Genomic DNA, 25,918 nt, shown 5'->3' with positions numbered 1-25,918 from the left:
GTTGGGGGGATAATATTTTAAACCTTTGTTAAAAAGGTAAAGGGACCCCTGACCATTAGGTCCAGTCGTGACCGACTCTGGGGTTGCGCGCTCATCTCGCATTATTGGCCGAGGGAGCCGGCGTATAGCTTCCAGGTCATGTGGTCAACATGACAAAGCCGCTTCTGGCAAACCAGAGCAGCACATGGAAACGCCGTTTACCTTCCCGCTGTAGCGGTTCCTATTTATCTACTTGCATTTTGATGTGCTTTCGAACTGCTAGGTTGGCAGGAGCTGGGACCAAGCAATGGGAGCTCACCCCGTCGCAGCGATTCGAACCGCTGACCTTCTGATCAGCAAGCCCTAGGCTCAGTGGTTTAACCACAGCGCCACCTGGGTCCCTTAAAAAACCTTTGTTATACATGCATGCAAATTAATTTTCATAAAATAGTTCTTTTGAAAGATCACACATTCCAGTTACATAACAAGGCATAGCTGGAAGGTTATTGAATCTGCTTTCATTAACTGGCTGTGTGAGTAGGGATGGGGGAGAAACAGAATTCACATATAAAGTGAACCTACCTAATTCACACTTTCTGAAAGAATACAGGCACTGACAGCCAGCCTTCGAAAGTTACACTTCTGAGAATTTTCTGGTGCAGTTCTCCAGCCAAGTGGTGTCTACACAGAAATGTGCCTAGAAATGTATATATTAGCAAATATAATGCACAAAGATGTCATATTGCACAAAAATTGATATATTAGTCAAAACTGCGTACAAATATGTGTGTAGTGGAAGAAATTCATGCAAAAATACTTTTTTCTTTTCTTTTTGCAAACTGATGTGGAGAAACAAACTGGAAAACTTGACAGATTCGCCCATCCTGATGTATGAGGATGTGGAGCGAGGATCACTTTTGGTGGTGTTTAGGGCTGGCATTCCACTGAAGAAGCTGAAAGTCATTTTCTGAGTTACAAGGCAAAGGCAAAGGTTTTCAGGCAGCTGGAGACAGATTCTAAGGGAGAAGCCAGATCTGTTGTTTCCTTTGCCAACATTGGTGGACCACACTTCCTTTGCTCAAGCTGGACAAGAAGAAAAAAAGAGAACAGTTATTCTTGGTGTAAAAAGCTTCAGGAAAAGGCTAGTGTGCTCATATCCGGCTTCCCATAGACATGTGATTGGCCACTGTGAGTGACAGAATACAGGACTAGGTGGACCTTCATTCTGATCCAATTTTTCTTATGTATCTAACACGTGTGCAAACGGCTCCAGAAATAGACAGGAATGGCAGTTCTGAGAGCCGGTATGATGCAATATTGCAGATATTAATACAGTATTGTATAACTTGAAGCAACTGGATGCATAAAAACTGAATCCTTTTGGAATAAAAAATGTCCAGACCCATAAATATTATTCAAAGCTTTACTAACCAGAACTTTTTCAAAACAGGTACAAAAACCATCAATGATGCACCCAGAAAGCTATATAAAGGATATACATATTCAAGCATAGGTTCTTCTTCTTTTTAGATATATAGATAACAATTAGGATCAGAGCAAAGGTCAAAACTCTGTCTCTCCCATAGCTTGCATTAGACTGCATCCAGCCTAAGGGTATGCAGCTGCTGGAGAGGCATCTTATCACATCTTTCTCTCCCTGTGCCTGGGAACAAAAAAAAACCTTTCAAAATGGAGATTTGCAATTGAATACCTTAATCACATGTTTCAAGGTTAAACACTCACGTGACTGCTAGCAGAGAACATCTAATGTTGATTATCAACTCAGCTAGAAGCTCAGAGAGCCCTCTTCTAGCTTTGTTGTTGTTTAGTTGTTTAGTCGTGTCTGACTCTTCGTGACCCCATGGACCAGAGCACGCCAGGCATGCCTGTCTTCCACTGCCTCCCGCAGTTTGGTCAGACTCATGTTGGTGGCTTTGAGAACACTGTCCAACCATCTCGTCCTCTGTCGTCCCCTTCTCCTTGTGCCCTCCATCTTTCCCAACATCAGGGTCTTTTCCAGGGAGTCTTCTCTTCTCATGAGGTGGCCATGAACATACTCCAATGGAATTCTCCAACGTTAAACCCTTAGCAACATACAGGCATTCTCCATTTCAGAGTGCAATTATACTTAACATGTAAGGGATGGTGCCAGAAGTGTGGGTCTTTGGGTGAGCTGGAGAGGATAGGCAAGGGGGTGGGTGAGGTGTAAAGGGAGGGGGTTGGACAGATGGGTGGAAAGGGAAAGGGATAGGTGGGATTGTCGATTAGCGTGAGCAGTGGCAGTAGCCTCAAGTTCTTTGGTTTTTAATGCAAAGTCACATGGAAAAGTGAAGAACTGAAGTGAAGATGAGAAATTGAAAGGAGCTGAAATTGACCGAATCAGCCATCCCTACTTTCAAGGCAGCCATTTCTCAGAAGTCACTTCTCATGTAGTTCCAAGTAAGGATTGTGATGGTACTCAAACTATGCAGACAACTGAAGAATCTGACCTGAAAAGCTCTGCTTATCTTTCCTTTTGCTATACTTTTAAGGTAAAGACATTTGCCAAAAATAAAGAAAATCTACTCACAGGGTTCTGAAAGGCAGAAATAATCAAGATCTTTTGTATCGCAGTCCGTTCCATCAGTGGGTCTGCCTTCACTGTTGTCATCACATGCCATTACAATGAACTACAAAACAGGCAATGTGCACATGTGAGTTTGTATAAGCACGTAACGTTCTTATATGCAAGCTTTATTGAAATGAAGGGGGCTCATTCATTTAAATATTCCTTCAGTAGCACCTTAAAGACCAACTAAGTTTATATTTTGGTATGAGCTTTCGTGTGCATGCACACGAAAGCTCATACCAAAATATAAACTTAGTTGGTCTTTAAGGTGCTACTGAAGGAATTTTTTTATTTTGCTTCGACTCAGACCAACACGGCTACCTACCTGTCATTTAAATATGGCAGAGATAAGAGCTCTCCAGATGTTGGACTCCAATCCCCATCCCCCTGGCTGGAGATGATGGAAGTTGGAGTGTGGCAACATATGGACTGCCACTTATTCAGCCATCCAGCATATGGAGAGTCACAGGCTCTCCAGGTTTCCATTTTTTTAAAAAAAATATTATTATTTCATGGACTTACTTCAAGGCATAGCCACAAAAACTTAACAGATTTGGATCCTACCAACTGCTGCTAATAATTTCACTATCAAGTAAAGCAACGCAGCAGAGAGAAAATCAACAGTGAAAAATACATCACAGCAGATTAAGTTAGATTTGATTTTATTGACTCAGTCCACTGTTTAGATGTTTAATTAACCCTCATACTCAATGACAATTATATTACTAGCCAAGATTAACTGCAGCAGGAACTACTGCAAAGGGCAGCCTTATTCAGCGATAACAAACAGCTTGACGTAAACAAGGTGGTTGCAATTCTAATACATCATTCTGGTTCTAGAAGTTCTAGATGAGATGACAAATTACATTTTTCACCTATTGCCACAAATAATGCAGGTCGTAAAATAAAACCTTTGGTGCAAAATGCACCATTAAGGCACCTTTATTCTGTCAGGGTGGTATAAAACTGGCCTCCATGTAAAAGTTAACAAGGAACATGAGGTGATCTCATCAGCTCATTTATCATTCTCTTTGTTTCACTCCTCAGCTGCCGAAATAAATACAAAGCTGCTTCTGATGCAAAGGCATTTCATCCCTTCCAAACCAAACATCCCTAGGTAGCACACAGGATCTGTGAGCTGCAATTTGGTACCAGCTTGAGCATGCTTCGGACTCCTGGACTTGGGTGGTGAGCAAGCATGCCTAACTGGTTTCGGGATTGCAGGCTCGGTCTCTAAGAAACAAAACCCATTTACATCTCTGCTGTGCGAATCAGGCATGTCATCACATCGGTATTCCTTAATTTAGAACACATCCCCTCCAACTGTTGTGTGCCGAGCTAACAATAACACTGTCTCCTGCCCACAACGCACCCAGGCAGCTGTGAACTTAGAAGGATAACATAACAATGAGGTAAGAGGAACTGGGGTTCATAGCTAAGCACTTGATGACCCCAGCAGTTATTTAATATATTTAAGATGTGAATTATTTGATGGATAATCTCAAGTGGATCCCTTTCATCCTTTCTCCTTCTCTCACCACTCCACGTGTTAATATAGAATTACCAGCGGCTCGTTGCTGGGGAGCTTCGTGTTCCTGCTGTCAGCGCTGCTGCTGCTGCTAGTCTCTTGTGTTGATTCTATGTATGGCTCCTTCTTGAAAAACCTCCTGTGTCTACTGAAAAAGAGAAAGGAGCCAAAAAAATAAGACGCCCTCAGGGGAAAGGGATACTGGCCACGCAACACAGCTCAAACACTCCATTTGTTTTGGCAGCTGAGTGTCCTTTCATCACTACCAGGAACCAATGTAATCTAGCATTGCTCTTCAGCTGATGAGTTGGCACTCAATACTGCAGGGGTAGCCAATGGGATAGCCCTCCAGAAGTTGGCGGACTACAACTCCCATCAGCCCCAGCCAGTTCAGAGATGATGGGAGCTGTAGTGCAGCGGCATCTGTAGGGCACCACAAGCTGGGACACAATTCAACCTACAGTTAGATGCAAAAGTGGTTGCTCTCTGAAGTGGCCATCCCCCTGCCAGAAGCATGCCACTAGAATCGTACAATCATAGAGTTGGAAGAGACCACAAGGGCCATCCAGTCCAACCCCCTGCCAAGCAGGAAACACCATCAAAGCATTCCTGACGGATGGCTGTCAAGCCTCCACTTAAAGACCTCCAAAGAAGGAGACTCCACCACACTCCTTGGCAGCAAATCCCACTGCCGAACAGCTCTTACTGTCAGGAAGTTCTTCCTAATGTTTAGGTGGAATCTTCTTTCTTGTAGCTTTAATCCATTGCTCCGTGTCCGCTTCTCTTGAGCAGCAGAAAACAACCTTTCACCCTCTTCTATATGACATCCTTTTATATACTTGAACATGGCTATCATATCACCCCTTAACCTTCTCTTCTACGGGCTAAACATACCCAGCTCCCTAAGCCGTTCCTCATAAGGCATCGTTTCCAGGCCTTTGACCATTTTGGTTTCTTCCACCTTCAAATGCCATACCCTTCGATATGAATCTTTGGGAAATGGTGTCCATATCCCCCAATGCTGGCCGAATTGTGGGTTATAAAAATTGGGAGGCTGGACTCTTGAATCCAGCACACATTTTCCCATAAAGAACCACCTGAGTGTAGCACCATTTAGCTAGCTATGGATTACACTGGCACAGAGGCTCATCCTTCCAAAGCCTACTGAGTTAATTTTTTGAATGTGCATCCTTATGTAGTCAAAACAGCACCATGATGACCACACAAGATGGAGCTTTAGCAGGCTTAGTGTAAACCATTTTTTTTAGAAATACATTTTTTTAGAAGAAGAAAACAAGCCAGGGCCCCCCAATGAGGACTAAACATGCTCACTGCCCACAGAATGCTGGCTAATTATTTCTGGGGAACCTGGAAGCAGGAGTATCCTTAAAGATGGCATGTCTGAACAAGAGTATTCCACATGGCAACCTTTGGTTGCAGTAAGGTAAAGGTAAAGGGACCCCTGACTGTTAGGTCCAGTCTCGGATGACTCTGGGGTTGTGGCGCTCATCTCGCTCTATAGGCCAAGGGAGCCAGCGTACATTTTCCGGGTCATGTGGCCAGCATAACTAAGCCGCTTCTGGCGAACCAGAGCAGCGCACGGAAACGGCGTTTACCTTCCTGCCGGAGTGGTACCTATTTATCTACTTGCACTTTGACGTGCTTTCGAACTGCTAGGTTGGCAGGAGCAGGGACCAAGCAGTACCCTCCTGTAAATGTTCTGAATAGGTAAATACAGGAGAGTTGGCTGTGTGTGTGTGTGTGTGTGTGTGTGTGTGTGTGTGTGTGTGTGTCTTGTTTGTAGGGCTTGGTCTTTAAAAAGTCTTATCCCTGCAGCTCATTTTTTATTCCTGCAAGCCTCACATTAAGGGGCAAGATGAGTTTATGTTTTATGGATGAAGGGAAGGACTTTTACTGACCTGCTCATGGAACTTAATCGATAGGTCTTAAAATACAGCAGAGTATGAGCAAAAATGAAATAGCAATCCCAATCCAAATATTGGTTTCTGGACTCCAGTTAAAGGGGGATTTAGATCAGTGGTTTCATTTTGATCTAGTTAGGCTACTAATAGCTGTAGTACAAACCCAGCCGAGCATGTAATTGAAAACTTGCTTTCAAGATAAACAGTTATATTGATCAAAACCATTTGGTAAAGGAGGAAAGTAAATCAGGGCAAAACAATGACTTTTTATTTTTGTTTCTAAGTGAGAACAGGTTGCAGAAGGAGAAAGAAGAAAGAAGAGTACATGAATCAAGGCACCCAAATACACACACACACACCCCAATATTTCCAGTGTTGTTAAAATGATAGTTTTAGAGCTAGTTCACCAACCAATTTGGTAGCCTCAGTGTCATGTAGTGATTCCACATCAATCACTCAGGTTGTTGGGAAGTGGTGAAAGCAGGACAATCAGCGATCAGTTTTCGTTATAGTACTCTAAAACCAGGCCACAGAAATCTATGAGGCACGAAAGCAGCACTATGTATGAAAGCAGCTCGCATGCAGTCTAAAGTATGCATGTAACTTTGCATGAGAACAGTGCACTGGGTGACTCAGGGCCACTCTAAGTTGATGCATTTTTGTGGGTGTATGTATGTCATTGAGGCAATAATACTGTAGTGCATTAATGGTGGACTTTTAATGGACCCTCCAGACAGCATTCCACATTATGAGTTGTGCTGTGATACTTCACCAACCTTATTGCATCATTGCTGCCTGTTGCTCACCTAATAGTGATATCCCTGCCTTGAGGTATTATTGGTCCTCAACCCCCATCATCCTGGGCCACTGGCTGTGCTAGATGGAGCTGGTGGAAGTGGCCACAAACAAATCGGAACCAATGCTTGGTAAAGACTGGGTATAACCTAACTTCTGTGTAAGCTTTGTGCAAGCAACTCAGGGTGAATGCTCAATAAATAGGTTGTCTGGAGGGGCACTGTGGCAGGTTTTGCAGATAGTTTTACCTGTAGCAGTAGACAGCGGCAACTCCAAGGAGGAAGGCCAGGAGCAACATGGCCAAGCAAGCTGCAGTGATCATGTTCTGGTTGTTTCTTTGCATCACTTGCTGCTGCTCCCACCACTCTAAGTCACTGAACTGGCAGCGCTCTCCCAGGTAGCCTTTGGGACAGCTGTCAAACGAGGAGACACAGCAGCCAATAAAGGAGAATACTGCAAAGATCACCATCATGGTTTAATTCCACCAAATTCCAGCCATTCCAGAAACCTTGGATTGGGGTAATCTAAAGCAGTCAAAATCATTGTGGGCTTTGCTAATGGTTCCAGGAGGGTGTCAACTGCAGCCAGTGGAGCACTTTTAAAATGAGGTTTTCTTGAAACCACCAGGAAAGGAAATTAAAATGAGCTATTTCCTGCTGAGCAAAGACACCCTCTGGAGCCAATTTTACTCCAAACTATACTGTGCAGAGAAGCCATGAACAAATAATAAACACAAAGGGTGTTTGCAGATGGATGCTGATTGTGGAAAGGCGCTCCTCATGCTTACACATTTTTTGCCACAGCAGAATTGGCATTAAAATTATGGCTGTGCACAGACACACGCCCCATCCACCCTGTGGACCCTGGATTGGACCAAGCCTGCCCCCCACCCTGTGCCAACCTTGGGACCACCTACCCCAGATCTAGTGCCAGATGAATTTGGGGATGAGGCTGATTAGTTGGGGTTTTTCAAACACTACTTAAACATACAAGGAGGAGAACAGAAATAGTATTATTCACAGTGTCTCTCCCCCGCTGCAAGCTGCTGCTTGCTCACAATTGCCTTCCTTGCAGCAGAAGCGGTTTTAGGGTAGCTGTTGCCAATGATCCATCTGCAATATCTGAACTACCCATTTGTAATATTAAACTACCGTCTAGAAGCACCCTCACTTTTGTTGAGCTCTGTAAATTCATCACACCTTCCATCTAGCAGTACCACCACACACATCTGAAGAATTAAGTCAGCTTTACAAGATAGTTTATATCACTAGGCTAGGAACATATATACAGTGGTACCTCGGTTTATGAACACAATTGGTTCCGAAAGTCTGTTCATAAACTGAAGCGAACTTTCCCATTGAAAGTAATGGAAAGTGGATTAATCCGTTCCAGGCGGTCCACGGAGTACTTAAACTGAAGCGTTCATAAACTGAAGCGAACTTTCCCATTGAAAGTAATGGAAAGTGGATTAATCCGTTCCAGACGGGTCCGTGGAGTACTCAACCTGAAGCGTACTTAACCCGAAGCATGGGTGTAATTGGTTCCGGAAGTCTGTTCATAAACTGAAACGTTCATAAACTGAAGCGAACTTTCCCACTGAAAGTAATGGAAAGTGAATTAATCCATTCCAGATGGGTCCGCAGCATTCGTAAACCGAAAATTCATAAACTGAGGTGTTCATAAACCGAGGTTCCACTGTATGCTGATATCTAAACACTGGTGAGCCATATTAATAACTTTATATCTCAGGCATGCTTCCCAAAGTAAGTCAGAAACTATGTAGTTTGTCTACTTGAAACATAAGGCAGAAGTGTGTGTGTGTGTGCGTGCGTGCGTGCGTGCGTGCGTGCGTGTGCATTTCCTGCTAGATTTTCTGTGGGACCAAGAGTGTGCATGTGTTGGTGAAGAATGGTGAAACACTGCCACCTAGTGTGAATTTATTTTCAAAAAATTGAAAATATTTATTATAACAGAATCTTTCCATTTAATCAGATGCATGAAGTGTCATCCTGAGTTGCAAGCATAGGAGCAGGAGTGAATTGTAAACAGGGAGGTCAGAAGGAAAGGAAATTCAGAAATTACTGGAAGTGAATTAAATTCTTAACTGTTGTTGGTGATATCACACATCTTGACATCGTTAAGATGATTAACTTGGGACGGGGGGGGCGTTCTCATGGAGAATGTACATATAATCATTTCATGTAGTGGGAATTGTGTGCCTCTCTTGGTCAATATCTCTGTTGAATTCTGTACATGAAAAAAAGCAGACCTCCCTTCTTCCTGCTGCTTGGCTGATCACAATTCCCTCTTCACAGAAGAATTATGTGCTTATTCTCCATGAGGTTTGGTGAATGTGCCCAATGGCTGACTGTTATAGGCTCAAATTATGCCCCCCCTATGCCTCTGCTAAACACTAATATATTATTAACATGTTCAGCAACACTGTTTAACCTAGATGTTATTCCACTGAGCCCCAACCAAAATATTAGATGTCATGGACAAAAGAATTCCCACTGCAACAAGTGGAAAACCCACAGCAGGGCCGGCCCTGCCATTAGGCAGAGTGAGAGAGCTGCCTCGGGTAGCCAATTTGGGATGTCATGAACGGGCAGCAAATTGTTAGTTATTTAATGTGTTATTGTGGTTGTATTTTTACTGCCATGGAGAAAGAGAGGTGCTTGTGGGATTTTCTGCCTCAGGTTTCAGAATAACTCAACTTGCCTATGATACTTGCAGGATGGGGGCAACAAAATGTCTTTGACTGCCCTTGCAGCACAAGAGTTCTCCACTTACTTGCATGCAAAAGCTTGCAGATCAAAAAAATAAACACAAACTCCCTCATGGAGACAGTAAGATGGAGGGCAGCCAGCAGAACTTTCTTGCTCAGATACGGTGGACTCATCGCGTGTTGCAGTGGTAGGAGACATGGCAGGTTCTGAAACACAGTATTCCACGATTGTTTTTGTTTTGGGTTTTTTAAGGGAAAAAAGAGAGAACTGGTTTGGACAAGCTGGTGATTTATACTATAATGCAGGGGAGTTGCGATGTCATGGAAGAGAAGTTCTAAGAACCAGTAAAGAGACCTAGAGGGCTTTCAAGATAAAAGAAATGTGAGAAATAAAAACTTTTTTTCCTATGATCTCACACTACTATATGCGAAATGGATTCTTGAATTGTTATAATTGTTTATTTTAATTATATTTCAAAGTCTTCTAAGATGACAATATGATTTTTGTGGCGTAGCTTGTCATTTCTACTGTACTACTTTGAGTAGTCACATAGAAAGGCAGCACACAGGCTACAAATGAAATGAGAACAAAATCCTGAGATACTGGGAGAATAAAAGCAGTATACAGCATAGTGATAGAATAATGCCAGACCTAGTTGTGGGGATCAGTGAGTCTGGCCTTAATTGCGAACATGGGTTTAAATGTATTCAGATTGTAAATGTCAGCACTCTGAATCTCATGACTATTAAACCAACATAAAATTATTTGCTGAGTATTATAACTGACTCAATACTTTGCTTTCGTTTATATGCATGGTAATGATTTCCAATAAATCTCCGTCGGGTCATTCTTTCCCCCACCCCGCCCCCTTCCAATAGATCTGCCTAACAAAAGGAGAAGAAAACATCCAGTTCACAAGGCGGCAACTGAAGGCTTTACATATAGATGAAGTGTTGCTGCTGCACACATCAAAAGGAGAGCATAATTGGAGCTCAGAAGTTTAGCTTTGGCACAGAAGGCCCTAAAGGCTAGTTTATATAGAAATTACAAACACATTGATGCATTTTTAAATTTATTTTTTACATCATAATATTTGGATGCGTGTTGCAAGGAAAATCTATCTTCTAATTAGTGGGGGGAGCCCTAACCCACTAGCTTAGAGGTTGAAAAGCAAGGTTTGTGGTAGAGCTGCCTAGTGGTACAGGCTAGACCAGGGGTTGTCAGCCTGGTCTCTACCGCCCACTAGTGGGCGTTTCAGGATTCTAGGTGGGCAGTAGGGGGTTCTACGGCACAAGCTGAATCCTCCTTCCATCGAGCACTGGTGGGCGGTAAGGAAATTTCACCATCAAGAAAGATGCATTAGTGGGTGGTAGGTATAAAAAGGTTGACTACGCCTGGGCTAGACTGTACCACAAAAGGGGAATACATAGAATGCAGAATCAACAGGTCAAAGTTGCATCACTACAACCCTAAGAAAAATAGCTCATGTTCGATTTGGGATGTCATTCAGAAGCCTGCCACAAAAATCCATTTGCAGATTATCAGCAAATCATCCCATGTGCAAGATTTTAGAGGGCAAGCGGGAACAGCCCTTCCATCCACTCACCAGAGCAACGAAGCCCGTCTCCCGTATATCCCACAAGGCACTCACAAAAGTAGCTGCCTTCGGTATTGATACACGTCGACAAGCTCCGATCGCATGTGTCCATGCCGAAAGCACACTCATCAACATCTACAACAGAAACAAGGTTAAAAGCTGTGAGAAGGAATGGAAAGGGTTTGGGGTGTTTTTTGTTTTTTGGGTAAGAACTAGATTGAAAACAGTGTTGACTGCATTCGAAAATGTAACTGTTTTTAAGTCTAGATCAAGCTTTCTCAACCTTGGCTCCCCATTCGGTTTTGGACTATGACTCTCATGATCCCTGACCACTGATATTTGCTTTTTTGTATAATGTGGGTCGCATCCAACTAAGTCATACTCAGCATGGACCCATTGAAATCAATGGATTTGACTACCCTAAGCCCATTGATTTAAATGGGTCTCCTCTTAGTGGGATACAACTCTATATGTGGGAGGGGGTAAATATGTACATCTCCTTGGGAGAGCCGAATAGTCCTTAAAACTTGTATACATATATCCACATGAATAAAATAAAATAATAAAATAAAATAAACACGTGACACTAAAATTACCATAGCAAAGTTGGCCTTCCATGAGGAACCCTGCCTGGCATTGACAAGTAGTGCCATCTTCATTCAAAATGCACTGGGCGTTGATATCACATCCCAACCATATGCAATTGTCCTGGTCTGTGGCACAAAACAAAGCATGCTCATTCTCATTGTTCATAGTACATGTGCTCAGAATAGGTCATTACTCAGGACAAATTAATTAGAGCCAACCTTTCAATACACTTCTCACTGAAGAAATTTGCAAAAATTTCACCCCCTAAAATGATATTCCCTACTAGGACATTCTCCACCACTGAACCTGGATTTCCTCCATTTTCTTGCTATGCAGAAACATGTCCTCAAATATACTTGCAACGAATTATTTTTGTGTTTGATATGCCCTGGGACTCCCTGCCTTTTAACATCAATAGTTGTTCTTAAGCCTATTCAGGGCATATCTGTCTGAAACCAAATTGCCCATTGCTGGGTGAATCAACCACCCCCTGGAGTTATGAAATAGGAAATTGCAATCTTTACTAGACACCACGATTTCAGCAGTCAGCATTGGTTTCATTTGTTGTCCATCTCCTCTGCTATCTCCGTATGAACTCAGAGGATGCTGGTGGTGTGTTTTCAGGGCTAATAATGTCTTGTTAGTCAGCACTCCTGCATTGGATGTGAATCTGCAACCTGAAACAATAACAATAAGACTCAAAGCATTTTGAAGTTTAGGTCTAGGGTGGCATCCAACTGGGGCTCGCGCACTCAGAAGGGCTTTTGATCCAGCACATGCCTCCACCAGTGACTTCCAGATGAGAATATGGCAATGCACTCTACATGGCGCTGCCCTTGAAGATGACTCAGTGATTTCAGCCGGTCCAAAATGTGGTGGTCAGATTACTGCCGAGGTTGCCACATAACCCCAGTTCTAAAACAGCTGCTTTGACTTCCAGTTTGTTTCCAGGCCTAATTGAATGTGCTCACATTAGTGTTTAAAGTCCTAAATGACCAAGGTCCCAAATATCTGAAGGACTGCTCATTCCCTATAGAATTTCTCAGGTGTTAAGATCAGCAGAGAGGGCCTTTTAGTTAGTTCCACCTCTCTCAGAAATTTGGGAGGGTGACCCAAGAGAGGGCATTCTCTGTGGCAGCCCCTAAATTGCTCTTGACACCTGAGATTTGTGTTTTCAGGACCTACCCTAATCCTGTGATAGTACTGTTTTTAATTCTTCAATTTTAAATGTTATAACCTTCCCTAGAACTTCCTGCTGAAGGGTGGGTAAATTTGTTGTTGGTGATGGTGATGGTGATGATGCTTATAGAAGAGTAGATGAGAAAAGGCCGTTTTTGCTGATTCATTCTTTCCCTACATTCTCCTCCTCCGTATTCTGCAGAGTCCCCCAACTGCATAATGTTAATTTTCAGGGGCTGCAGGGGGAAGGGGCTGTCTTCAAAAGCCCTTTCATGTGTGTAAAGTCAATGCATTGGATTTCTTGCATAGCTGACTGGTGATGAGCAAATATCACAGTCGTATATGCAGCTTTCCAATTTATAAAAGAAAGCAAATGCAGCTTGTTTCTGGGACCAAACAGGCTAGTAATAGCATGCAGGGGTCTGCATGTTGTGAAATAACACATATTTATTTCACACGGGATTCCTCTGACACTCACAAAATTCAGAGTAATAGCAACAACATTCAACTGAGAAGATACTTCACACATGGGTTGTTGGTCTCTAGCTCATTTGCCACCAGGGATTCATCTCTTTCTTCACTATCTACAGCATTCGCCAAATAATACCTAGCCTACCACTCTGCTGCTCATTCAGTCAACCTACCTAATAGGCCCTGTTAGCTGGAGCTAATAGGAAAAGAGCTGCCTAACCCTTGAAATATACCTGGTTTTGATATGGGGTGGATGACGATCAATGACGAGGGTCTCAACATGCTCCCCCCAAGTCGGACCCTATTTAGGCCAGTCTTCTTGTCCATTCTCAGCAACGAAGGCCTTGCCCAGTCAGAGATCCAAATGTGATCCTCAAACACTGTTATGTCAAATGGATGGCCTAAAAATATAGATATGTATGCTCTTTATAATTCCATTGCACCAGCATACTGAAGAAAACACCAATGAATATGCACACAAGCATCTATTCCTCACATTATACTTAGCATTGTATATAGATCAAAGGTTGTCATAGATAGGGCAAAACCCACCGGTCACCCAGTTCAACCTCTTTTCCCGAGGAAGCACATTCAGCAGGGGTTGCCAACCTTTTGAGACCCCTGAGGGTGTTTGGAATTTTGAGAAAGTGCTCTGGATGCCAGTCACAAAATGGCAGTCATGGGTGGGGGGGCTTGTAAAAAAATTGGCTGCCATGGGAGGGCATGGCATGACATATTGCCGATCCCTGATCCACCACCAAGAACTTATTCAGTGCATAGAAGCCTCCAAGGAAGGAAATGTCACAAATATGCTGACAGCTTGTTCCACTGTTCAAAGTAACTTTCCTGGAGTTCAAAACTGCTGCATGTTGCATTATGCACAGCGGATAGGAGGTCAGCTGCTCTTTCTTCTCTGTGGCATTTTTTAGGCTGCTGTTACCTTGCTGTTGCATTTCTGCTTTGTGGCACACCGTGGTTGAGATGGCCAAAGTTAATTGCAGTAGCAGCTAGAGGTAAACTGAACAGAGAACTGAGCTTTTGGTAGTGGATAGGGTGAATGATTTTGTATCCCTTTTCCAGTCCTATGATTCTATATCAATCATATTGTTTGAGTTTCACCACAGACTTAATTCTTTAACTCAGTTGTTTTTGTTTTCATATGATCTAATTCCATGCCAATTTATGAGGGACAAAAAACAACAACAACACCTTTCCGTGTCCAAATCAGGAGCTATAATTTTATGATATATTTTCAGCCCCTCTTAACAAAAAGGAATGCAAAGCCATTCTGTTCTTGCAATTGATGTGTCTCATTATTCACAGATCACAACACCAAGAGCAACAGTAGATGGCAGTAGCACTGCAGCAAGAATCCTTGCTCTAATAAATCTGCAGTCAAAGCATTTGCATATTAATGGTACTGCTGAGCCAAAATGGGGCTGTCGTGGGGTGAGCATTTTCTCCCCTGAAAGAACATGCACAGTTTTCCAAGATTTTTCACAACTCTTTCCAAAAGGGTGTAAAACTGCAATGAAGTAGGTGCTAAAGGTAGAAAGGAATACATCCCCATTGCCAAGGCAACCACACTAATGCTGAAAATTATAGGAGGATAGTGTTGAGGAGGGTGTTGTAGGTCATCTAGTCCAAGCCCCTGCTCAAAGCAGGAAATCCAGAGCTAAAGCATCTCCAACAGATGGGTGCTCAGTCTCAACTTGAAGATCTCCAGCAAGGGAGAGCTCACCATCCTTCTAGGAAACATGTTCCAGTGTCAAGGCGTTCCTCCTGATGTTCCACCAAAACCCGCACTCCTGTAACTTCCACCCATTTTAACTAGTCCTGCTCTAGTCACAGATTGTTGACTGGTTGGGGCAAAAGGGGAATGGGGATGTGGACTGGGCATAGCCAATTGAGAATAATGGTGACAACCCAAGACCGTTGCAGCATAAAATGAAGCCCAGCTCCTTCTTTCCTGCCTTCATTTATACTTCCTTCCTGGTTCTGCCTGAAGTACACCAGTTCACCCTGCTGCACGACTTGCCAAGCTATGTATCACAGATGGCAGATCCATAGATGCAAATCTGAATGTGGATAGTATACATTTGTTACCCACTTTCAGTGGAATGTACATCTGGATGTGTGTCTCTATGAGGCACAGCCACATACTGCCCAATTAGTCATGAGTAACTGACTACCTCACAGGGACATGGGTGGTGCTGTGGTCTAAACCACAGAGCCTAGGGCTTGCCAATCAGAAGGTCAGCAGTTTGAATCCCCGCGACGGGGTGAGCTCCTGTTGCTCGGGCCCAGCTCCTGCCAACCTAGCAGTATGAAAGCACCTCAAAGTGCAAGTAGCTAAATAGGTACTGCTCAGACAGGAAGGTAAACGGCGTTTCCGTGCGCTGCTCTGGTTCGCCAGAAGCGGCTTAGTCATGCTGGCCACATGACCTGGAAGCTGTACGCCGGCTCCCTCGGCCAGTAAAGCAAAATGAGCGCTGCAAACCCAGAGTCGTCCGCAACTGGACCTAACGGTCAGGGGTCCCTTTACCTTTTTAACTGACTAAGGTAAAGGTAAAGGGACCCCTGACCATTAGGTCCAGTCGTGACTGACTCGGGGGGTCTTTAACTGACTACCCGCACACAAATGGAAAGCTGTGCCAGCTCAGAAAGTCTTGTCATACAAGCACTGACACAGCATAGCAAGCCAGTGGTCTTCGATTCAGCTGACAGAGGAATAGGGACATATTCCCTTATTCCCAACTCAAGTGAGAGCAGTGAAGTTCTTTTCAAGCAGCACTGAAACAAGGAAACAAATCAGGGAAAGAATGGCTGTAGGCTGATAAACAAACTGCAAGAAAAAGGTTTCCGTCTGAAATGGCAATGCTTGTAGCAAAAAAGAACAACATGCCATGAACGTTCAGCAAAGAACTAGTTACTGTATATTTTTAGTTGTCTCTTGTAAACCTTTCCATTTAAAAAAAGAAAAGCCTGTTCCCCTCTCATATTATTACACATTTCTCTTTTCCCGTTGCAAAACTGCAGCTTATTTCCATAGTTATCTTTGAATATACCGTACGTATGTTTTCACCCACTCCACTCCAATTTGCTCAAAGCAGTTCACAATATAGACTGATAACTTCAGTAAAAGCATAGAATAAATATGCAGGTTTCCTGAAACTGGGTTAAGAATTTTCAACTGGCATCAATCTGTAGAATTCAGAATGCACTGGTTAACTCGAAAGGTGGCCTTTCACTGATATTTCGATATGCGCAGCATACCAATGCACTGAAACTCTTGCATCTATCATCAGAAAACTGTCAATCCCAAAGCCTCACCTACATCATTCTGTGTGAGTATTTTCCGTTCAGAACCATCCAGATTTGAAGTCTCAATAGCAGCCTTTTTTGCATCACACCAGTATAGCTTGTCAGCAAAGTAGTCAATCGTTATTCCACTGGGCCAAAGCAAATCGGAATCTACTATAATGAGACGATCAAAGCCTTGTAGGGAAGACCTTTCAATCCGTGGATTAATCCCTAGGTCTGTCCAAAATAGTTGCCTTTATTGAAGAAAAAGATTTATTAAAAAAAACACACACACACACTTTCACCATGCAGTAAAAAGAGGGGGGTGGGGAATACTTAAAACATTGTATACATTACAGGATTTATTGTTGTGGCTGATATAAATGTAAGCAATTATACAGGGAGGTTTTTATTTTGTATGTTAAATTCTCTCCCTGATGCTTGAGCTGTGACAAAACAAAACAAAAGTCACATGACAACTTCTGCAATCACATTTCAAGCCACAGTGGTCACCAAGAGAAATATTTTTATTTTATTTTATTTCTATAGAATTTATATAATTTGACTGTTTTATTTTTTTGTAAACCGGAGGCTATATTTGCAAACATTAGCATTGCCAATAAATGACAGAGCTAAAATAATATTTTAAAAAAGGAAATAATGATTATTTCTACAATAAGCCAAAACCAGAATCATAAAATTGTTGACTTCTACATGTCTGGATAGGCATGATTGGAGAACAGTGCCAGTTCCACAGATTAAAACTGTCAATTATGCTTTTCTCGTGACAGGTTCATCACATGACAGCTGTAAGGAAAGCCTTTGGGTTTAACTGAAGTAGACAACAACAAAAAAACCCACGTGGTTAATTGAACGTTGCCATGCCACTGCAAACCATGGTTTAGCATCTGCTTTGCATGCAGAAGATTCCCTGGTTTAATCCCCAGTATCTCTAGGTAGAGCTGGGAATGTCTATGGCCTGAAATCCTGCAAGTCAATGTAGGCAGTGCTGACCCAGATAAACCAATTGGTCTGACTCCTGTGTATAGTAACATCTGGGTTCCATTTATTGGTGCCCATGAATGGCATGGCTAAGCATTTCCTGCAACTATCATGAGCTGTGACTCCCTTATCTCCCATGTGAGTGTGATTCCCTGTATTAGACCATCGCAACCTCAGGTGTCATTCTGGACAGATGCTCTAGGATAAAAGACCCTTTGAATTATTTTAATGCCTATTTTTTTATTTCATCCTCCTCTGCAGGGGTGCCAACTTGAATAAAATATTGTGGGGGCCCAGATAAGCCCTGCCCTGCATAATCAATCACAGGATGCAGTGCAAAAATGTCATTTGAACGGGAATGCTCATCAACTTTGTGGGCAAAGATTGTGCTCAGCCCCCTCAAATATTTTATTGTGGGGCCCAAAGCCCCCATGGCCCCTAGGAGTTGGTTCCTTTGCCTCTCTGGGATCAAAACACTCAGACAAGAGCAGGTTATAAAGAAAGAACGAAATGATCCCTGTGTTGAGTGGCTTAGCTTTGTAGACACACTCCGTAAAGGTATTCATGCCAAAACATGAATCTAAAATAATAGTTTCACATACTTTGTTCAGTGGTGCATTCTGGGCAGGATTTGGGGGCAGAGGTCCAGAACCCCACTCAGCAGAATGATCATAATATCAACCCCCAGCCCCACCCAACACAGCAGGGTTGGCTAACCATATTTTCTTTAAATAAAGTTATAAACATTTTCATCTAACGAGCCTGTAAGGCTGCAGTCTTAACCACGTCTTCTCAGAAGTAAGTCCCACTGAATTCAATAAGACCTGCTCCCAGGTAAATGGGGTTAGGATTGCAGTCTAAAGAAGACATTGAAGCCCAGAATCGAAAATAATCTAATTGCACTACTGGCTTTATTCTTTAGTCTGTGCATCTCCTGCTGTCAGTTTCAAAGAAAGTTTCACTTCTTACTCAGTGAATGGATGGACAGCAATTCCCCGAGGCTGAGACACGTCTTCCCAGACAATTATTTTCCTCTGCATTCCATTCAGATTGCTACTTTCAATTTGGGACTTCCTGCGTACACATGCAGATAGATTAGTTATTACAGTACTTCATTACCAACAAAATAAATTGTTGCTCTTTTCGTTTGTGGCTACAGTCAGTTCATGGTACCATCTATATTTCCATCCAGTTTTGTTCTGCTCCATTGCTCCTATCCCCCTTCCTGATATCTCCTTCTCAGTTTTGCTTTGTCCCTGCAACCAGGCATTCTGTTAATGTTACTGCATATAATTGTAACAGTAATTATAACAGCTTATATCAGGATCAAGAACCGGTTTAGCACAAACTGTCTGCGGACAAACGCTGGCTCCCTTAACCTGTAAAGCGAGATGAGCGCCACAACCCCAGAGTCGTCTGCGACTGAACTTCACTGTCAGGGGGCTTTACCTTTTTAAAGAGCATGACCTATGAGTCAAATTGCCCTGTTTAAAAACCACATATCAGTCCCCAAAAGCCATTGTTTGTCTTAAGCAAGCCGCTGCCTTATCCACCCCCATCCATAACATTGGGATAATATTATTAGCCTGCATCATAATTTGCTGATATATAGCACACATCTCCTTATAACATGTCGCACACTTCTTTTTAAGCACCACAGAATTATCACTAAATGCTAATAACATGATATCATGGCATGGCATGGCATGACATCATAATTCTTTGACCTTGGATTTAAAAGGGTGCAGCGTCTCCCACACCTACTCCATTGTGATTTCCTCATTTAACTAAAAAAATGTTCCCTTCCTTTATGGTGCCCCAGAGCTGAGAAATTTCTGTAGTAATTTCAGAGAAAAGAGGCTTAAGAGAATATATACGCAGGGGACACGGATCCATCACTAATCTTATTGCCCCAAAAGGTATAGATCTGCTCTTCATGCAGATACTGCCTTTCATGACCACTTCTATGCAGAATAATGTTCAGCAAAAAGGTCTGTCTGACCCTTCGACACTGGGCAGCGATGGCATTTCCCATTTGCGAAGCCTTTCTGTTATGCCTTAAGCACACAAGAGCACACTGGCATCTTTGAGAACAACATTTCAATTACGCCAGTCTTTTGCCAGTCATTCATTTCCCACACTGTCTTATGCCAGCATTAAGTTTGCTGTAATATGTGTGTGAGAGAAACCTACCCCCAGTCAGTCCAATACAATTTGCGGTTAATCCAGTCGATGGCGAGTCCTTCAGGTTTCTCCGTTGCTTCGCGGATAACATTTTCACGATCTGAGCCATCCAGATTAGTTCTCTCTATCCACTTCAAGGCTGTGTGAGCAAAATAAATCTGTAATGAGAAAAACAGGAGGTTTATAGCTGATTATTGCTCATCTTATTAGAGAGCAGGATTTCCTTATCTAGTGGCTTTACCATCAGCAATGAAATTTCTTGGGGGGGGGGATAAATGAGTAATTACAAAATTGTAGCCCATGATTACAGATCGAATAAGCAGGCACTTATCCTTCAACCAGAATGACTTCTGCAGCCTGAGCATGCTTAGCAAGTAAATCCTGACTGCCCTATATACCATCTCTTCAATAACCTGTGCTTCTCTTTCAGCCAAGCAACTTGCAATAGGAGAAACAATCAGTAATCTATAAAATAATTCTGGAATCTGATAGGTTTTAACTAAGGACCTGCAACAAATGGTTACAGTACGGACTGCTCCTGTTCAGTGCTCAAGTCAGTTAGTTACCCCCTGCTCCAAAATACTCCATTCCACTCCTTCTTCCCCTCAGTTTTCCCACCTGGCAACTGGCAGTCATTCCATGGCTATTGCTCATTCTCAGTCTTTCTTGGGTGTTTCTTAGGGTCCCCCCCTTTAGTTTTCTAAGGGGCAGCAGTTTTTCTTTTTGTTTTAAGTTCTGCAAACCATGGGGTTCCTTTGAGGCTGCTCCTGCCTCTCTCGTGCATTGATGGTACTGTTTTGGCTACATACACAGTGGCCTTCATCCCTGAACACTGAAAACAGCGGGTATGGTTGCTGATACCTTTTGAAACAAATTTGGAAATGCCAAGTATGAGAGATAAGTCATGTTAGTGCATTGAGAAAGTCAGACTACAGGTTGCAAATGAGGAATTCCTGGTTTTTTATTCCAAGAATAAAATATAAATTACTAACTGATTCTAAAGAGACAGGAAGCTTCTCCTTGCCAGATTTGAAGTTATATTATGAAGCGTCCTGTCTCTGCTGGTTGCAGGAGTGGATCTTGTTAAAAAAATACAGATTTACTAGATTTGGAGGGTCATGATAATAGATTTGGGTGGCATGCTTATTTGTGGTACAATAAAACTTAAAGGAAACATAGAGAGAAAGAGGGAACTTTCTATCATATGTGGTGGACATGTACATTGGTAAAGACTTTCTGGTAAATGATATATAATGAGTTAAAGAAAATATTAAAAAAATACATTTGTCAAAAAACCAGAAGCCTTTTTACAATATATAATAGGTGAAGGGTTCCCAAGAGAAGATAAAAAACTTTTTTATGAATGCAACGGCGGCAGTGAGAATGCTACTAGCCCAGAGATGGAAAGAAGGAGAAGTACCACAAAAGAAGAATGACAGGTGAAACTGATGGAGTATGCGGAAATGGCAAAACTGACGGGGAAGATCTGAAACCAGGAAGATCAAGTATTTTCTAAAGACTGGAGTAAATTTGTAATTTATTTAAAAGAACACTGTAAATGGTTAAAATCTTTGGCAGGGATGTAAAGACACTTGTAATGTGAATTTTTTATGGTAATTATGGTTATATAATAGATAGATAAGGGTAAAAGATGCAGTAAATTTAATCTTAAAGATGGAACCCATGGAGGGAGGGAAGGAGGTCTAAGGGTAACTCTGTATTTTAATGTTTTAAATTGTTTTGTTTGATATGTATAAAAAAATTTCAAAAACTTAATTAAAAAAAAGCAAAAGCAAATGAGGAATCCCATTTAACCATTGATGGATTCTTAAGATCATAAGACATAAGCACAAGGCAACTGTGTCCAAATATGGTACATTATCTAAAAAGATAGCAGGTCGTCGGTTGTTTCCAAGAACTCTTCTCATTGTGAGATTTTTGTGGGTGAGCTGTGAGTTTGTTGGACCCTGGGTGAGAAGCTGGAGGCTGTGTCGGAAGCAAAATGCTTGATACTGATTTATACATACTAGTAGCTTTGTATTAATGTAACATTTTTACAGTATATGTAACTGTGTATTTTTGTAATATTGCTATTGTTTACGCTGCGCCTCATTCCCAAAGGGAAGCACAGACCCTGGATAAGGGCCTGGAACACCATGAATTTCGTACCACTCGGAGAACGGGTGGCGTGCAACAATGTTTTGTTTAAGTTGTTTGATTTTGCTTCAGTTTTCTGTACCAAGCTTAGAGATATTTTTAAATATATCAAGCAGTACAGAAATTTAAAAAATCTAATCTAAACTAATGCACATCAAGGAGAACCAGTAAGCAAGAGGTTAAAATGCAAAGAAGCAAAAGCCAAGTGTCCTTGCAACACTTCAAAATCCTCTAGTTTGTAAAAGCCTTACCTTATTTTCAACAGGGTCATAGTCAAGAGCTAAGACTACTCCCATCTGCCACTCGAGTACATTTGTGTAATCTGTTCCATCAAAACCAATACGGCGGATCTCTCGGCTCTGTGCAAACAACAGAAATGGCTTCGGCCCTGTTTGTGACAAATTTCATAGCTTGTTAGCTCTTCTAGTCCCATAATAATCTTTAGAGAAGAAACCTTTAGGATTACAGAGCTACTTATACCTTTTGCACACTAAGGACAAAGGGTGTTGCAGACCATTTTTTTCCCTAAAAAGCATTTTTTTAATGAAGTCTACAGAAAAACAGAATGTGACACTTGAATGGTAATGGCATATGCTTCTTTTTCCATATGGAAAAGAGAAAAAAGCCACAATGCAGGGAAGAAAGAGAAACTTCAGAGGAAATTAGGGGAAATTAGAGAAACTCTCTCTGTAAGTCACAGGTAGGTAGTCTGGTGTTGGTCTGGTGTAATCAAAACATAATAATAATAATAATAATAATAATAATAATAATAATAATAATAATATTTCTCTGTAAAAATTTTCTCTCTCTGTAAGGTCAAACTCAAAGAAAACCTGAGTTGTCAGTCTTATCTCTCCACCATGCTTTTATCTGAGCTGTACATTTATATTTTTGTAAGGAGCCACTTGTGCAATGAAACCATATGGACAGATATAATCATTAGAAGACATTTGAAGGCAGTCCTGTATAGAGAAGCTTTTTAATGTGTAATGTTTTATTATGTTTTTATATATGTTGGAAGCCACCCTGAGTAGCTGGGGAAACCCAGTCAGGTGGGTGTGCTACAAATATTATTATTATTATTATTATTATTATTATTATTATTATTATTAAATTGCTTCAGATGAGCAAAGGAATGATGACATCACAGCTGTCAGCCAATCAACATTGTGCACAGCCAACTTCAGAGGTTGAAATGGTTTCCCCTTAGCTCAACATAAGGAGAAAGAGTGATGTCAGACAAGAATGTATTCAGTACACTTCCAGAGTTTCGTCACTACTGAAATCATGTTTGCTTGTAATGGAACCAACTATTGTGATACTAACCTGCAGCAGTACAGTGTCTTTTGTCCTCCTGGAGATTATAGCCAGGAAAGCAATCACATGCCCAAGTTAATGGACTCAGAGAGACACAAATGTGGCTGCAACCACCATTATCAGGAGATGAACAACCTTTAAGAGACCATTAAAAAAAATTGAACACTAAAACTATATTACAATAAGGCTTACATTAAACATCACCACCCACCCTAATGAAGCCTTATTAACTGTTACTAAATTTTCTAAACATTATTAAACTTTCTAAAACAAGACTGTTCTTTTCAAAAATTGTGTTTGCTTCCAAGGAAGGGTCTCCTCTACCATATTTTGTCTCACTGGAGCTTCAAGGCAAGGAGGTTCTTCCAAACTCCCCCCCCAAAAAGGAAATCCATTCCTCATGGTTGGCTGTCCCTGACAGTTAGCAAGTCTGGACACTTGTCACGATGTCTAGATAGCTTCAGGAAGATTTGCTGTAGTTCCTCACCACTCTAATTTAGTAATATATGGAATATTCTCAGGATAATAAGGTTTACTCATGCATCACCTGTGTACACACTATATGTTTAAAGCTCATTTGAAGCACATTATTTTCCCTCAAAGAATTCTGGACACTGTAGTTTACCCTTCACAAACTTACAATTCCCAGAAGGCCTTAGCAAACTAGAATTCTTTGAGGGAAGAGGTGTTCTTTAAAGTTAACGTGTATACAGAGTCTTAAACTCAGAAGATAGTGAGTGGTGGGGAGGGAGCGGGATTGGAAGACTAGAACCCTAAACAGGAGTGCTTACTTTAGGAAGGTTGAAACGCTGCAACATTTTGCTGCAGTTCCCATGTGTCCACTAAGCAAGAACCTCTACAAGCCAATCTGCATGTCACATGCAAACATATGGTTTGAAATCTGCTTCTTTTAAGGAAAAACAGCTTTGGGAGAAGAGATTTTGCGCAGAGAAGAAGCGGACATCATGGTGGGGCAATGTTGTCACTGAAAAGTAGTGGGTATGTAAAGGGTTAAAAACACTGCTGCTCCTACACTTAAAATCACCCCTTCCCACACCTTAACCCTCTCCACCACCAGAAGAAAGATTTAAAAACATACAGTTGTGTGTAACATATAGTGCAGCCCTAAACGATTAATGTTATGGCTGGACAAAGACTTAAGGAAAAGGTTTCATCCATAAGCTCCATAAAACATTTGCAGTAAAATGAATGAATATCACACATACACCAGGGAAAACTGTATTTTTTTAAAACCCTGTTCATAACAGCCAGAAGAATATCTGCCAAAAAAAGCAATGAATTCTAGCAGATATTAAGCATCCGAACCTCATTTAATGACACACCAAATGAAAGTCGTTCACACACCGCAATATGAAATGGCTTTGGATAATGAAGCAGTGAAACCCAATGATCCTGAAACTTGTCAAGAGGATGCTTCATGTTTTATTGCATCTTTTAAATCCATGTCTCATGATGAGTTGGGTGGGGGCTTTAACCCTTTCCCTGCCTTCTGTTTTTCATTGCAACCTGTCCCTCACAGGGTTGCTACTGTAGATGATGAAAATCTTGTAGCAGGCTGGGCATTTGGGTTGAACATTTGGGTTGAAGTCCAACTTGAAGCTTACCTATGTTACATGATTTAGCTGCTAATAAAAATGGGTTTCTTATTCCTAGGATACCAATCTGGACAGTGCAAGAGTGGTGGTGAGTACACACAAACACACTCACCTCCCAGGCAGGTGGCTCACTCTCCGCATGCTTACCTGTGCATGTTCTTCCATCTGCTTGGAGAACTGATCCCTCAGGGCAAAAGCAAACAGGCCCCTTCACTGTCTGCCCACAACCATGGCTGCAATGAATGTAACTGCTTGGACAGGGAATTAGTTCTACAGTAGGTTTAAAACAAAGGAAATACGAGTTAAAGGGGGAATGGATTGAACAATGGAAATAATGGTTTGCAGGAATTTCAAGGAAGGGATAGATTTCAGCCATCCTGGCTCATCAAGCCTCAGCTCTTTTAACAAGACAGTCTCTGAGTGTATGATTTAATACACAGTACCTCTGCCTTTAGAATTAAGCTATGCAGGTCTCTATAACCAAAATAATGCATCTTGCCTCCAAGATCATAGTTTAGCCTCTGGGGTTTTTGGAGCAAGGACTGGCACTGCTGTAAGTAAGGAGGGAAAAGACTGGCTATTGGAATTGGAGTATCTAATGGACCAGGAGGATGGGGGGGGGGAGGAACTGTGCCTAAAGTCACATGTCCAGATAAATGGAAGCAATTTATTTGTCTTCTTCCAGCATTGCTTGTGTGTATCATATTGTCTGCCTTTTGAGCTATACTGAATGGTGCACCTGGGACACAGAGAAATTGCTGCATATAAGCAACATTGTGTGAAGGAAGGAAGATGACCAGCCCTACCCAAGTACAGTGATGTCAGCAACATGAAAGCTGAACAATGAAAAAGTGGAGGAGTCCATGATCCAACAACGATGTTTGATCTGGAGGAAAATCTCATTTGTCCCCATCTGTTCAGACCATTCATGGCTGTTGTTTCT

General features: G+C 41.9%; 1 protein-coding gene across 1 annotated transcript in view; it reads right to left on the bottom strand.

Annotated features, from left to right (window-relative positions):
• Nucleotides 1-317: 317 nt before the first annotated feature.
• The window catches only part of EGF (epidermal growth factor), a 42,575-nt gene continuing 16,974 nt past the window's right edge, over nucleotides 318-25,918 (bottom strand). Inside the window, exons 8-22 of the mRNA XM_035112448.2 lie at nucleotides 25,123-25,245; nucleotides 23,369-23,494; nucleotides 22,294-22,430; nucleotides 19,895-20,043; nucleotides 18,671-18,775; nucleotides 16,730-16,953; nucleotides 13,630-13,797; nucleotides 12,271-12,423; nucleotides 11,755-11,871; nucleotides 11,168-11,293; nucleotides 9,626-9,767; nucleotides 7,081-7,245; nucleotides 4,152-4,263; nucleotides 2,549-2,648; nucleotides 318-1,062 (exon numbers count right to left, since the gene is read on the bottom strand). Of these exons, the coding sequence (XP_034968339.2) occupies nucleotides 1,058-1,062; nucleotides 2,549-2,648; nucleotides 4,152-4,263; nucleotides 7,081-7,245; nucleotides 9,626-9,767; nucleotides 11,168-11,293; nucleotides 11,755-11,871; nucleotides 12,271-12,423; nucleotides 13,630-13,797; nucleotides 16,730-16,953; nucleotides 18,671-18,775; nucleotides 19,895-20,043; nucleotides 22,294-22,430; nucleotides 23,369-23,494; nucleotides 25,123-25,245 (1,952 nt within the window). The 3' untranslated portion in view covers nucleotides 318-1,057. The remainder of the gene's footprint in view (nucleotides 1,063-2,548; nucleotides 2,649-4,151; nucleotides 4,264-7,080; nucleotides 7,246-9,625; nucleotides 9,768-11,167; nucleotides 11,294-11,754; nucleotides 11,872-12,270; nucleotides 12,424-13,629; nucleotides 13,798-16,729; nucleotides 16,954-18,670; nucleotides 18,776-19,894; nucleotides 20,044-22,293; nucleotides 22,431-23,368; nucleotides 23,495-25,122; nucleotides 25,246-25,918) is intronic.

Source organism: Zootoca vivipara, chromosome 9 (genome assembly GCF_963506605.1).
Source record: "Zootoca vivipara chromosome 9, rZooViv1.1, whole genome shotgun sequence".
NCBI classification, from domain to species: Eukaryota; Metazoa; Chordata; class Lepidosauria; order Squamata; family Lacertidae; genus Zootoca; species Zootoca vivipara.
The sequence above is the reverse complement of the archived record's forward strand: the minus strand, read 5'-3'. Positions and strand labels throughout refer to the sequence as shown.